Source organism: Nematostella vectensis, chromosome 7, assembly GCF_932526225.1.
Source record: "Nematostella vectensis chromosome 7, jaNemVect1.1, whole genome shotgun sequence".
Taxonomy (NCBI): domain Eukaryota; kingdom Metazoa; phylum Cnidaria; class Anthozoa; order Actiniaria; family Edwardsiidae; genus Nematostella; species Nematostella vectensis.
The window spans coordinates 17,651,886-17,664,180 of NC_064040.1; the positions used below are offsets into that span (position 1 = coordinate 17,651,886).

Consider the following 12,295-nt stretch of genomic DNA (forward strand, 5'->3'; position numbering starts at 1 on the left):
ACCTACCTTCACATGAAAACATATTTTTTTTTATGTTATTTCATTTAGATTAGTTGTCTTTACGGAAAATCGTATTCAATCTCCCTGTGTTATGACAATTTCCCGCCATAATGATTGCAACGCGCGCAACAATTTCAAGTTTGCTGAAATTTTATTAGCGATAAAAAAGGTAGCAAATTGTCTCTTTATACGGGAAAAAAAGGCAAATCACTCGAGAAATTTAACTGGATAATGTATCTTTATTCAAGAGAAGTATTTCAGTGAATATATCTTACTGTCTGTGGAGAATTCAAGTGAAAGAAAACATCCCTACGATCAATTCGAGTGGAAAGCGATCAATTGGGACTAAATAAATAACAAAATTGTTGGTAAAAATTCAGAAGATGTCTTAATTAGATGTTCCGCATTTGTGGATGATTAAAAGCATTGTGTGAAAATACTGGATTTCACTGAATGGTCATTGCGAACATCAGCGTTAGGCTCTTAACCGGTTGGTCAACCCGCTACAGCGGCTTGGGGACCATAGTATACTATAGGAGCTTGAAAGTTCTCAACCCGCTGTAACGGGTTGACACTCAACCTGCTACAGCGGGTTGGCTTTTAACCGGTTGGTCAACCCGCTACAGCGGCTTGCTTTTTTTGCCATTTTTAACCTTTTTCAGCACTGGCGACACTTAATATTCGCGCATAAGCGTTTGCGCGAGGGTGTAATGCGAGTAGTACAAATAAAGCCGATAATGAATAAATCATAAACTTACAACTTTTAGCCGTACAAATAGTCAATAGTGCTTAAACTGCTAGTTCATCATCAGAGTCACTCTGAATTCTAAGTGTTTTCCACTGTTTTGGGGATTTTTCGTCGAGTGGAGGAAGTGGTGGAGACTGATTCACAGTGTTATTGGTAACCGAAAACTGCCCGCCATGAATAATAGCGTTTGAAAACAAAGCCATTGCCTGTTGTCCAGGGTTAACGATGGGAGAGATACCTTGAGATCCAGTAAATGATGTGTTTGTAACCGTGTTACTGTATGGAGTGCGGATATCTCGTTTCGTGTTTCGCCTTTGGTTTTAAGAGAGTCCGTAATAAAGACACCTCTCCTTTTATCTTTTTGACAGTATTTGGATTTTCTTGCTCCTGGATAAACGAGTCAACTGAACTGTCGTAGGAACCCTCGTAGAGATGTGTAAATTCCTTTTATCCATAGCGCGCGCTATTCTAGAAAATGCGCGTTTTTGTCAGTTGTAATGTTTTTTGCGTCTCGCGCCACTATTCTGATGTGTATAAGCCTGTAACGATTCACCTTTTTCAGTCTGCCCTGAAGAAGTCTTATTAAAGACGAAAATTTGGCAGAGTCGAATTCCAGTTTTTGGTGTATTGTATTCATTGTTTTGGTACGAGATCACGACAGTTCGGGCTTTTTGATTCTATGTTTATTGTTGTGGAATGGAGTTAACCGAACATGTTTTATACTCGTTCAAGGATGAATATAATATAATATAATATAATATAATATAATATAATATAATATAATATAATATAATATAATATAATATAATATAATATAATATAATATAATATAATATAATATAATATAATATAATATAATATAATATAATATAATATAATATAATATAATATAATATAATATAATATAATATAATATAATATAATATAATATAATATAATATAATATAATATAATATAATATAATATAATATAATATAATATAATATAATATAATATAATATAATATAATATAATATAATATAATATAATAATAGCTTTGAATAGTCCAAGCAAAACCAAGACACGGAAGACGGAGCATTGGACTTTACGTAAAAACGAAAGCTGCTTTCTAACACACATCACTGTTTGTGCGCAAACGGTTCAAACATTCGTGTAAGGCACCCTCTCCCCCTTTACCTGTTGAGGAACTCTGTCGCTTTCTCAAGATGTTTTAAAAGAAATGGGTGCATGCTGGGATATCTGCTGAAAAACTCTCGACCGGTCATGCTAAAAGCAAAAAAAAAAAAAAAAGAAAAGGAAAAGAAGTGTTACATAAAATGGTACCGCTATTCGGTCACCGCAAAATCGTGTGCATGTTCACATATTAAATAGAATCAGTTAATAGAACAATCGCAGCTTTATAAATGGACTGCGTACTTCTCATGTGCCAGACTCACCAGTTTCTCCTGGAATGGTCATCTTTGGCCTTGGCGACACCGAACACCCTGGTCACGAGGGCACTGAACAGTAGAGTCGACGAGTTGCGAACCTGGCAGACAGATCGAATGACTATGAGGGACCGATGTGTGATAGGAGAGAAGATAGGAGAGGACTGCCATCTCATATCAAACATGTTGTATTTCGTGTAAATGGTCTGGGAAGAGGGCAGGATGCCTGCTGTGATAACATCGAGTTTTCCTGGGCCTACTCAAAATGGCCTCCACGATAGAAGAAAGAAAATAAGATGTCCTACAAATGTATTTGGTGTACTCGCATGTTCCCTTCTAGTCTGGTCATCGCCTGTAAATATATTTTAAATCACAGATGGAAGTCCGCTTCAATCTTTCCTTTATGCTTTAACGCTGTCAAAGCATGTCGTGGTTACCATTCTGGATTGAGCCACAGAAACACCCACCCTTTTTTTCTTTTTAACGCGTACCATCGAGCAGTCCTTCATGGATCATTTAGACTAAGGTAGGCATTTGTTTGATAGGGGCAAATCTTACTTAATTGAATTCTAACCAGAATCTTATCCAAACGCACAAACACATAAAACGATTTGAACGGTGCCCATAAACCTACTGACCAGCTCACCTACACGAAGAAGTGACCGGTTCAATGCTCTCCTTCAATCTCTAAGGACAACCATCGTTTTTTTAAAAAAAGTTTGTTCTATCGAAGCCACAAAAGGGTAACCACCCATGGGTCTCACTGGGTAACCACCCACGGGTCTCACTGGGTAACCACCCATGGGTCTCACTGGGTAACCACCCACGGGTCTCACTGGGTAACCACCCACGGGTCTCACTGGGTAACCACCCACGGGTCTCACTGGGTAACCACCCACGGGTCTCACTGGGTAACCACCCACGGGTCTCACTGGGTAACCACCCACGGGTCTCACTGGGTAACCACCGACGTGTCTCACTGGGTAACCACCCATGGGCCTCACTGGGTAACCACTCTTGGGTCTCACTGGGTAACCACCCTTAGGTCTCACTGGGTAACCATCCACGTGTCTCACTGGGTAACCACCCACGGGTCTCACTGGGTAACCACCTACGGGTCTCACTGGGTAACCACCCACGTGTCTCACTGGGTAACCACCCATGGGTCTCACTGGGTAACCACCCATGGGCCTCACTGAGTAACCACTCTTGGGTCTCACTGGGTAACCACCCTTAGGTCTCACTGGGTAACCATCCACATGTCTCACTGGGTAACCAAACATAAGTCTCACTGGGTAACCACTCTTGGGTCTCACTGGGTAACCACCCCTAGGTCTCACTGGGTAACCATCCACGTGTCTCACTGGGTAACCACCCACAGGTCTCACTGGGTAACCACCCATGGGTCTCACTGGGTAACCACCCACGTGTCTCACTGGGTAACCTGCCATGGGTCTCACTGGGTAACCACCCACAGGTCTCACTGGGTAACCACCCACGGGTCTCACTGGGTAACCACCCACGTGTCTCACTGGGTAACCACCCATGGGTCTCACTGGGTAACCACCCATGGGTCTCACTGGGTAACCACTCTTGGGTCTCACTGGGTAACCACCCACGGGTTTCACTGGGTAACCACCCACGTGTCTCACTGGGTAACCACTCATGGGTCTCACTGGGTAACCACCGATGGGTCTCACTGGGTAACCACTCTTGGGTCTCACTGGGTAACCACCCACGGGTCTCACTGGGTAACCACCCACGTGTCTCACTGGGTAACCACCCACGTGTCTCACTGGGTAACCACCCATGGGTCTCACTGGGTAACCACCCACGTGTCTCACTGGGTAACCACCCATGGGTCTCACTGGGTAACCACCCACGTATCTCACTGGGTAACCACCCATTGGTCTCACTGGGTAACCACCCATTGGTCTCACTGGGTAACCACTCTTGGGTCCGCCATTGCCGTATACTTACTGCCCAGCTGCTCGAGGTGAAACCGCTGATTGATGCAATGAGCCCGTCAGCCACAAAGGGAGACACGTCTTCTCCAAGCCTTGTGTCGCGGTACAATGCGCGTAGAATATTGCGCGAGTGAACCTGATGAAAGCAAATAAAACATGTCATTATGGTGCCACTTGTCATAATTGTATAAGATGTCTTTTGTATAAGATTGAGATTCTACTGGTGGGGACGTCTCTATTTTCCACGTTTCGTGTTCAAGAAAATATATACGTTATTCAACTATGTTTAACAACTCAATCAAGAAAAAAATATTTAGGTTAAGTGGAAAATCAACAACATGGACGGCGAAAAGCTTCGGTACGACTATAAGCGATACGAGGGGGGAGGGGAGATATTTGCGGGAAGTGAGGGGGGGAGGGGGGCTCCGAAATTGTTAACATCCCAAAAGGGGAGGGATACAGGGATACAGGATTTAAAAATGGGGGGGGGGTGGATAATGGCCAGATAGACGGCTTACTGTATAACTTATCCAGTGGTTCTTGGTAGGTCAAATAGATCTAACAATACTTCAAGTTGTATAGTATTTGTCACATCAGCAAAGTAAAGCAGGCGAAGGCGCATGGACTTTTTTACTTGGAAAGGGGGGTGGATATCGACCCAATCCACCCCCCTGTATCCGCCCCTGCTAAAAAAGCGGCTAATAATTTGTTATGAGCCGCCATTTTCAGCTTTATTTTGATGGCATGACGCTCCTCAAGCTTAGGTCGAATATAATCTAACTACACAACCTAGTCACAAGGGCTATGTTCGGGATTCCTCTGATTGGGCGTGAGGCTGAGAAAAGCCCACAGGAAGCCCACAAAAAATGCCAGGAACTGGGCTGAAACGATTATTCGCCATTTCTGTCATTCACCTGAGGAAGACTTGAGTCTTGAGGTAGGGATGGTTCCACAGGGAGTGAAGCCGCGTGGAGAAGATCTAGAAGACAAAGTGAACACCTTTTATTGCTACTACTTGTCGCTCACATTATACCAAAAAATGAAGCCATCATCCTCTTGAGGTAAATTCAATGTTTTCGTGTGAAATTCACTTATTTCTTTTACGATGTGTAAAACGAATTTACTTATAAATAAAGGAAATAACTTAAAAATCAAGAGGGGTTAAGCTATATTTCTTCATTTATAAACGGCATTTTTTTACGCACCATTCTCTGATCATTTCAAATTTCTTTAAAAATAGAAGGATATTTGCACCGAAGGAAGGGTGTAGAAGGATATTTGCACCGAAAACGTTTCGAATACTCATCAAAGCTCATATCTGTATCTAATGATGTGAATGCAAAAACATTAGCATTGGTTCGATAAAAATTTAATTTCTGAATTTTCTAATTTTTAATTTCTGAATCATGGAACAGTGAAGGGTGATGACAGTTCGCACTATAACCACTAAAATCTTTGGTAGCTTTTCTTTGAGAACAAAAACATGTGTAAATAAATATGATTGTATTGTTTTGCGACCTTTAGCTGATTATTTCTTTGAAGGGTGACGGCGAAAAAGAAGCAATTTTTCACAATTTTTTTTGCATTGCATTTTATATCTAGAAAAATAATAACAAGAACTTAAATATTTAAAGTTTTAGAGGGGGGAGTGTGATATTCTGGCTCCGCTTTTAGGCAATGCCCAAATCTATATGTCACTATTCTCACCGGCCTCATTAGTGCGAGTATATAAGATATCTCCCATAACTTAATACGAGCACAATGAGGCTGGTGAGGATTGTTTCACTACCTCGCATAACTCGCTTGAATGACGCTTTTCCAGCTGCAAACGGCTCAGTGGTAACAACCGCCTATAAAAGAAGATGGAAGCTTGATAGCGGAGCCTTCATAGGTATAGACAAATGGTATATAGCTATACTACTTTTTGGTCATCGCGCGGGCGCCCTGTGTTTATTCAATCTTTTTCTAGAAATGACTCTCAACTCTCGCTAATCTTCATACAACTTAGCACGCTCCATGCCCGAGGATCCAGCGAGCGCCCGCAAAGTACGCATGAGCATACTCACGCGTAATACATCTTGTACACTGCTCTTTTCATATACCAACTTATTCACGCGTAAGACATCTTGTACACTGCTCTTTTCATGTATTGTATTCTCATATAAGAAAATACAGCACGACTTGCGTAAAAACACCCAAGCGAAACTACGAATTCGAACTTCGAATTGTGCGAGTCAAAGTCTGGTCTGAAATGTCAAAATCCGTTTAAATAAAAAAAAAATGAGTAGTATTTTAGTCTCAACGTATTGGAATTCTTCCTCACTAAATTTTCCTGCTTTGTTTTGCTCTAGTTCAGTTTTTTGTTAGCTTGTTGAACATGCGTGAGTCTGTGTGCTTGTATTTGTGTCCATGTGTGTCTCTTCGTCAGTTTACCATATCCATATAACATTTCAATACCCTCCCAGAACTCAGCACTCCAGCTACTCCAGCTGTTATATGAAGATAACACTACTACAACGCGGTTCGCGGATCGCGTTGGCGCCGATTTGCGGCTCTTTGGTAGCGAGGCTTGGAGCCTCTGCTACCCAGGGTGTAAGATAACACAGAACAGAAAAAATATGTACAAGTAAGAAAAAGAACAAAATTTGAGTATAATAATAATAAAAAAGAGTAAAGTATTGGCTGAAAAAAAAATGTTTTTTTTTTTGCTTTATACTGATTAAAATTATACTATTCTTATTGCATGTAGACTCTGCTGTTTTCATTTTGGGTAGAAATAAAGCGGTTGCTTATGTATTCTATCTAAAATATTTGGCATACAAATATGCTATATATCTTTATATTATATATCAATAAATAATGAAGGGACTGCACAGGGGACAATGTTTGCGCTGTTAGCGAGTAAGGGGGCAGGGTGAGGGGGTGGTGATAGAAGTGGTGATAGGGGTGGTGATAGAAGTGGTGATAGGGGTGGTGATAGAAGTGGTGATAGGGGTGGTGATAGAAGTGGTGATAGGGGTGGTGATAGAAGTGGTGATAGGGGTGGTGATAGAAGTGGTGATAGGGGTGGTGATAGAAGTGGTGATAGGGGTGGTGATAGAAGTGGTGATAGGGGTGGTGATAGAAGTGGTGATAGGGGTGGTGATAGAAGTGGTGATAGGGGTGGTGATAGAAGTGGTGATAGGGGTGGTGATAGAAGTGGTGATAGGGGTGGTGATAGAAGTGGTGATAGGGGTGGTGATAGAAGTGGTGATAGGGGTGGTAGTAGAAGTGGCACCTGTACAAAAAAGGGTACTCCTGCACTGCGTCTTGTGCCACTAAGGAAATCGGACGGAACGGTGGTCGAGATATCGGACATGAGTCCATCCAACCAGGCTAGCGGGAGGCCTCGAAGATCTGCGTCTCTGCATCTAGGAAACAAATTAAAAACTTATATTGTAATTTACAGGTTTTGACTGCTGCGTTCGCACTAGAACCAAAAGTTGTTTATTTGCAAACTAGACCCTGCGCGCAGGGTTGACTGGGATACTTGAAGGATTGTATGTGCATTTGCAATTTAGGCCCCTGTGTTGTGACATGTATGACAAAAACAATGTTTTTTTCTACCATAAAAAAAACATTTGATTATAAAAGCACAAAATGTGTAATAACCGTATTTTAACACTGATTGGGGAAAGAAACATAGGAAACAACAGCTTTCCAGGCGGGGAGAGGACTCCGTAAAAGTAAATGGGGGTTGGGGTTAAAATTGCTTTGACTGCCCTCAATAGTTTACCATCTGTTAGGATTAAATTGGCTGTTACAACCAAAGTGAATCGTGAATACAAACAATATAACTCCATCCATTGTTTATGGCATTTATAATTTCACTTGTAAGGACAAAGGAAACAATAAGACCTCTTTATTCCTAGACAAAAACATTTCGGTGCCAAATGAGAGGGCTATATAGAATATCTGGATGTATATCAGTAAATACTAAAAGCCCAAATATACGTGTTCGTGAACCAGAAGAATAAATACAAATACACCAAAAACTGGTATTCTACTTTGCCAGACTGAAGGAGTCTACCCTGACAAAGTCTTATTACAGACGAAAATTTGGCAGAGTCGAATATCAGTTTTTGGTGTATATGGACACCAAAAACTGGAAAAAGCTGGAATTTTTGTTTTTAAGACTTCTTCAGGGCAGACTGGAGTAGTCGAGTGCCCCCGTCTCGTGTAGAATCGCAAATCTTTCCACGATGGAATACGGGGTTAAAAATACATTTTGATACGACTTTACATAAGAACATTATAGATGGCAAAGCTTTGATTGCATTTGCAGTAATAAAATTGTAAATCCTGCCTTTTCAACTTCACAAATAAAAACGATTCTCTGGTGAGATTTCAAATTTCAATATGGCAGACAGTAATCACATGCCGAGAAGTCTTAACAAGAATTAAAGTTTGGGCTTCCTGTGCACTCTGCAATTTTGCAGATTTGTTGGAGAACAGTTGCATATTATGACTGGGCTATAACAGATATCCTAGTAATTATAGCTTGCAGGTCCACTGAATTATTATCTCCGTGAAAACAAATTCAGGACAGTTTCAGGACCCTGCTACTTTCTTGAACGCAAAAAAGGTGCTATTTTGAAGAATTCGGGCATACATATGTGCTACATACAATTCCAGGTGAGACTAGTTGGGGAGCATGTTGTGTTAAACCCATTTACCTCCATAGCACTTCACATAACTTCATAAAGCCAGTGTATGCCAGCTCAAACGCTCCGCGATGTTTACTGGTCAGCAACACTGCAGTGAAGAAATCCCCGATCCTCTTGACCTGTACAAAAATGGTCTTTACAAAAAACGCTAGGATGAATACTGATTAGAGAGGGGGAGCCATCCCTCTAATTCTTTTTAGTGTGTAAACAGGGTAGAGAGCTTTAAATACCACTACAACATGCAGTATAAAAAGATGTTGTTCAAAGCGATCACATAATTCTCCTTAGCTAAACCCTGACCTGATCCGCCGTCAGAAGACCTGAGTCATCAGAAACATTCTGTACCAGGTCTCCAAGGAGAAGTGCAACCTCCTTCATAGTGCGCCAACAGCATACGAGAAGGGCCTGGGACGAGGGCGTGAATACGGGACTTTTTTCAGCTGAGGCGGCAACAACATCATCTTAAATAAAAAATAATGAAGTTTTGAGTTAGTAGCAGGCGAAACAGGCGTTTTGGTGATTGTATTGCAGGGCCTCGCTTTTGAAGTCCTGCAGCAGGACTATTATAACCTAAACGTGTTACAAAGCGTAGGAAAGGAGATTACCATTAATGCTGTCATCAATCACATGACCTTCAGGAGAGGAACTGGTAACGACCGGAAAAACCAACTCAGCGACAACGAATAGCTCAGTCAGCAGCCTGGAAACTAGATGCTTCCAAGAACCTGCACTTTCCACATTTCTGAGAAAAATACGAATTACATAAAAGTCTAAAAATTCATAAAACACTGCCGCTACCTGTCCTTGGCAAAACCATAAGTTGAGATACCCTTTAAAACCCTTTAAAGCTATAGCGACTGAGCACACATTTAGCTAGAAATCAAGTCTAAAATCTAATATCAATTCTAATCTAATTTCGCGGTTATATCTCTAATTTTTTTGTCGACTTGAGTTTGTTGCTGCCTGCTTTCTTGTAGGTTTCAGTTACGTTGGCACTCAAGGTTTTATTTTAATACAGTCAGAACCTGATTTTGTGGCCCATAAGGGCAAGAGACAAATCAAATTGATTGACTCACAAAGTGAGTGTCGTGTAATGAGCGCGCATGAAACGTTTTCCCGAAAATTTCACAAGGAGCCAGCCTTGAGGCAATAAACAACTTGTAGAGAAGGGAATCGTGAGAAATTGTGATTTCTCATGGGTATTTTATACGAAGATGACCATATACAGTTTAGGGTGCATGTTTTAGAAATGATCATCAAAATGATGTTTCCGTGTTTTTCTCCTTTTTCTCTTATACTATATATTTACATATTCGGCTAACTGTTGAATCACGTCAACTAACCTTAGATTCACGTGCGTGAGCAGTGTACGTAAGCAAAACACCGCGCCGTGCATTGGGGCACGTGCTGCCGCAAGAACGAGACTCTCATTGGCAACTGAGGCCTGTGACGTCAGGGTTGATAGGAGAGCAGACAATACGCTAAACGCTTGCCGCTGGTTGAGAGGATTGTCGGAGATCCTTGTGGTCTGTTAGTGAAGATGTAAAAATCATATAGCAGACAGAGAAAAGACGTATATAAATCATATAGCAGAAAGAGAAAAGACGTATATAAATCATATAGCAGACAGAGAAAAGACGTATAAATCTAAAGCAGACAAAGAAAAGACGTACAAGTCATATAATTGACAGAGACAAGACCTATAAATCATACTCTATCATTAAACATATTACGGGTTACAAACGTTTTTTTTTTATTCAATCACGTGAATTTCTCGCGCGCTACACTTCTTGTTAATGAAGTGGTCGTAGAGAACTGGGTTGCCAATCAAAAAGAACAACAGGAACGTGTTGGTTTGAGAAGCACAGCAACCATAACCAAGAAGTAACTAAACAAACCAAACAGCGAAATATTGCCACAAATTTCAAACTATTTTTTTATTTGCAAACAGACAAAAATTTTGAGATAAACAAACGAAGTGATCACTCTAAACACGGGCATGTGTTGCCTTGGCGCATTTGGTCGACCTTTGGGTCCCCAGCAAGGTAATCAGTGTTGACCTTTGGGTCCACAGCAAGGTACACTGTTTACCTTTGGGTCCCCAGCAAGGTACTCAGTGTTTACCTTTGGGTCCCCAGCAAGGTACTCAGTGTTAACCTTTGGGTCCCCAGAAAGGTACTCAGTGTTGACCTTTGGGTCCCCAGCAAGGTACTCAGTGTTTACATTGGGTCCCCAGCAAGGTACTCAGTGTTTACCTTTGGGTCCCCAGCAAGGTACTCAGTGTTTACCTTTGGGCCCCCAGCAAGGTACTCAGTGTTTACCTTTGGGTCCCCAGAAAGGTACTCAGTGTTTACCTTTGGGTCCCCAGCAAGGTAATCAGTGTTTACCTTTGGGTCCCCAGCAAGGTAATCAGTGTTTACATTGGGTCCCCAGCAAGATATTCAGTGTTTACCTTTGGGTCCCCAGCAAGGTACTCAGTGGCACTCTCAGGATACAAAGGCACCATACAGCGGTCTACAAGGATCTTTAAGTACACGCTAGCTGTGGACGCGTCGACGGCGCGGGGACTGGTAACAAGTTGCTCTACCATCAAAAGCAAGGGTTCTAAGGACTCAGCACTCTAAAGACAAAACAAATTTAATTGGTTATAAAATGGCATAACTCAACAGTTTGCAGAGAGGCGCACAACAAAAACTTCGGCTGTGGCATTTGTTAAACTCAATATTTTATCCATAATAACTTGTGCATAATAACTCGTTGCACGGCTAGGATTAAGTCGACCTGTGATGACGCTCAACGTGGTATTCCTTCTCTAATTGATTTCGTGGACAGATGCAGTCCCCAACATGGACGATCGATTAAGTAAAGTCTTAAAGAGTTGACATTTGGTATCCATTCATCCTGCTTGTTCATCTAAAGACCTGGATCCAACTTGCATTTTAATATCCAAACCTTAAAACTCTTAATATTCAACCTTCTATGCATCATTTTATATACTCAAATAAGCAAATAAATAAAGCTGTTTAGGGTGGGATAGATAAAAGTTCAAATTGATTTTCATTGGATTTATTTTGCAACGGAAATGCAAAAATTATTTAATTTTTCTGGCGGCAGTAAAAGATCCGTCACACAAGTCTGAAGCCCAGAGCGTAAATGTAGAAACATTATAAAAAAATATTAAAAAATAGAAAAATTATACTTCAAAGAATGAAAACACATAACGACGTTGACCAATACCTGAAATGGTAGAAAGTCACGTGGACATGACGTTAGCAGGTCGTATGCCAACTGTTTGTTGACGTCATATGTGTCGCTGAAGCATTTCATCAGGCCCCGGATGTTACAAGGGTGCATGACGTCATGAAAATGAAACGAGCCATATTTGGAATCTGAGAAATATAAAGAGGTAACAGGGTGGGTAGATAAAAAAAAATACAAAACAAACTA

At 41.2% G+C, this 12,295-nt stretch overlaps 1 protein-coding gene across 7 annotated transcripts in view; it reads right to left on the reverse strand.

Moving 5' to 3' along the window:
- Positions 1–12,295, reverse strand: part of LOC5510725 (thyroid adenoma-associated protein homolog) — a 64,785-nt gene that overhangs the window by 25,356 nt on the left and 27,134 nt on the right. For all 7 annotated transcript variants that reach the window (XR_007312160.1, XM_048729859.1, XM_048729854.1 and 4 more), the window contains 12 exons: positions 12,086–12,237; positions 11,301–11,468; positions 10,192–10,376; positions 9,454–9,590; positions 9,149–9,309; positions 8,858–8,967; positions 7,420–7,552; positions 5,932–5,992; positions 5,057–5,121; positions 4,156–4,278; positions 2,185–2,276; positions 1,925–2,014 (listed from right to left, as the gene is read on the reverse strand). Coding sequence is in view for 6 of the 7 variants with exons in the window: in XM_048729859.1 (XP_048585816.1) it covers positions 1,925–2,014; positions 2,185–2,276; positions 4,156–4,278; positions 5,057–5,121; positions 5,932–5,992; positions 7,420–7,552; positions 8,858–8,967; positions 9,149–9,309; positions 9,454–9,590; positions 10,192–10,376; positions 11,301–11,468; positions 12,086–12,237 (1,477 nt within the window). In the remaining variant the exon portion in view is untranslated. The remainder of the gene's footprint in view (positions 1–1,924; positions 2,015–2,184; positions 2,277–4,155; positions 4,279–5,056; positions 5,122–5,931; positions 5,993–7,419; positions 7,553–8,857; positions 8,968–9,148; positions 9,310–9,453; positions 9,591–10,191; positions 10,377–11,300; positions 11,469–12,085; positions 12,238–12,295) is intronic.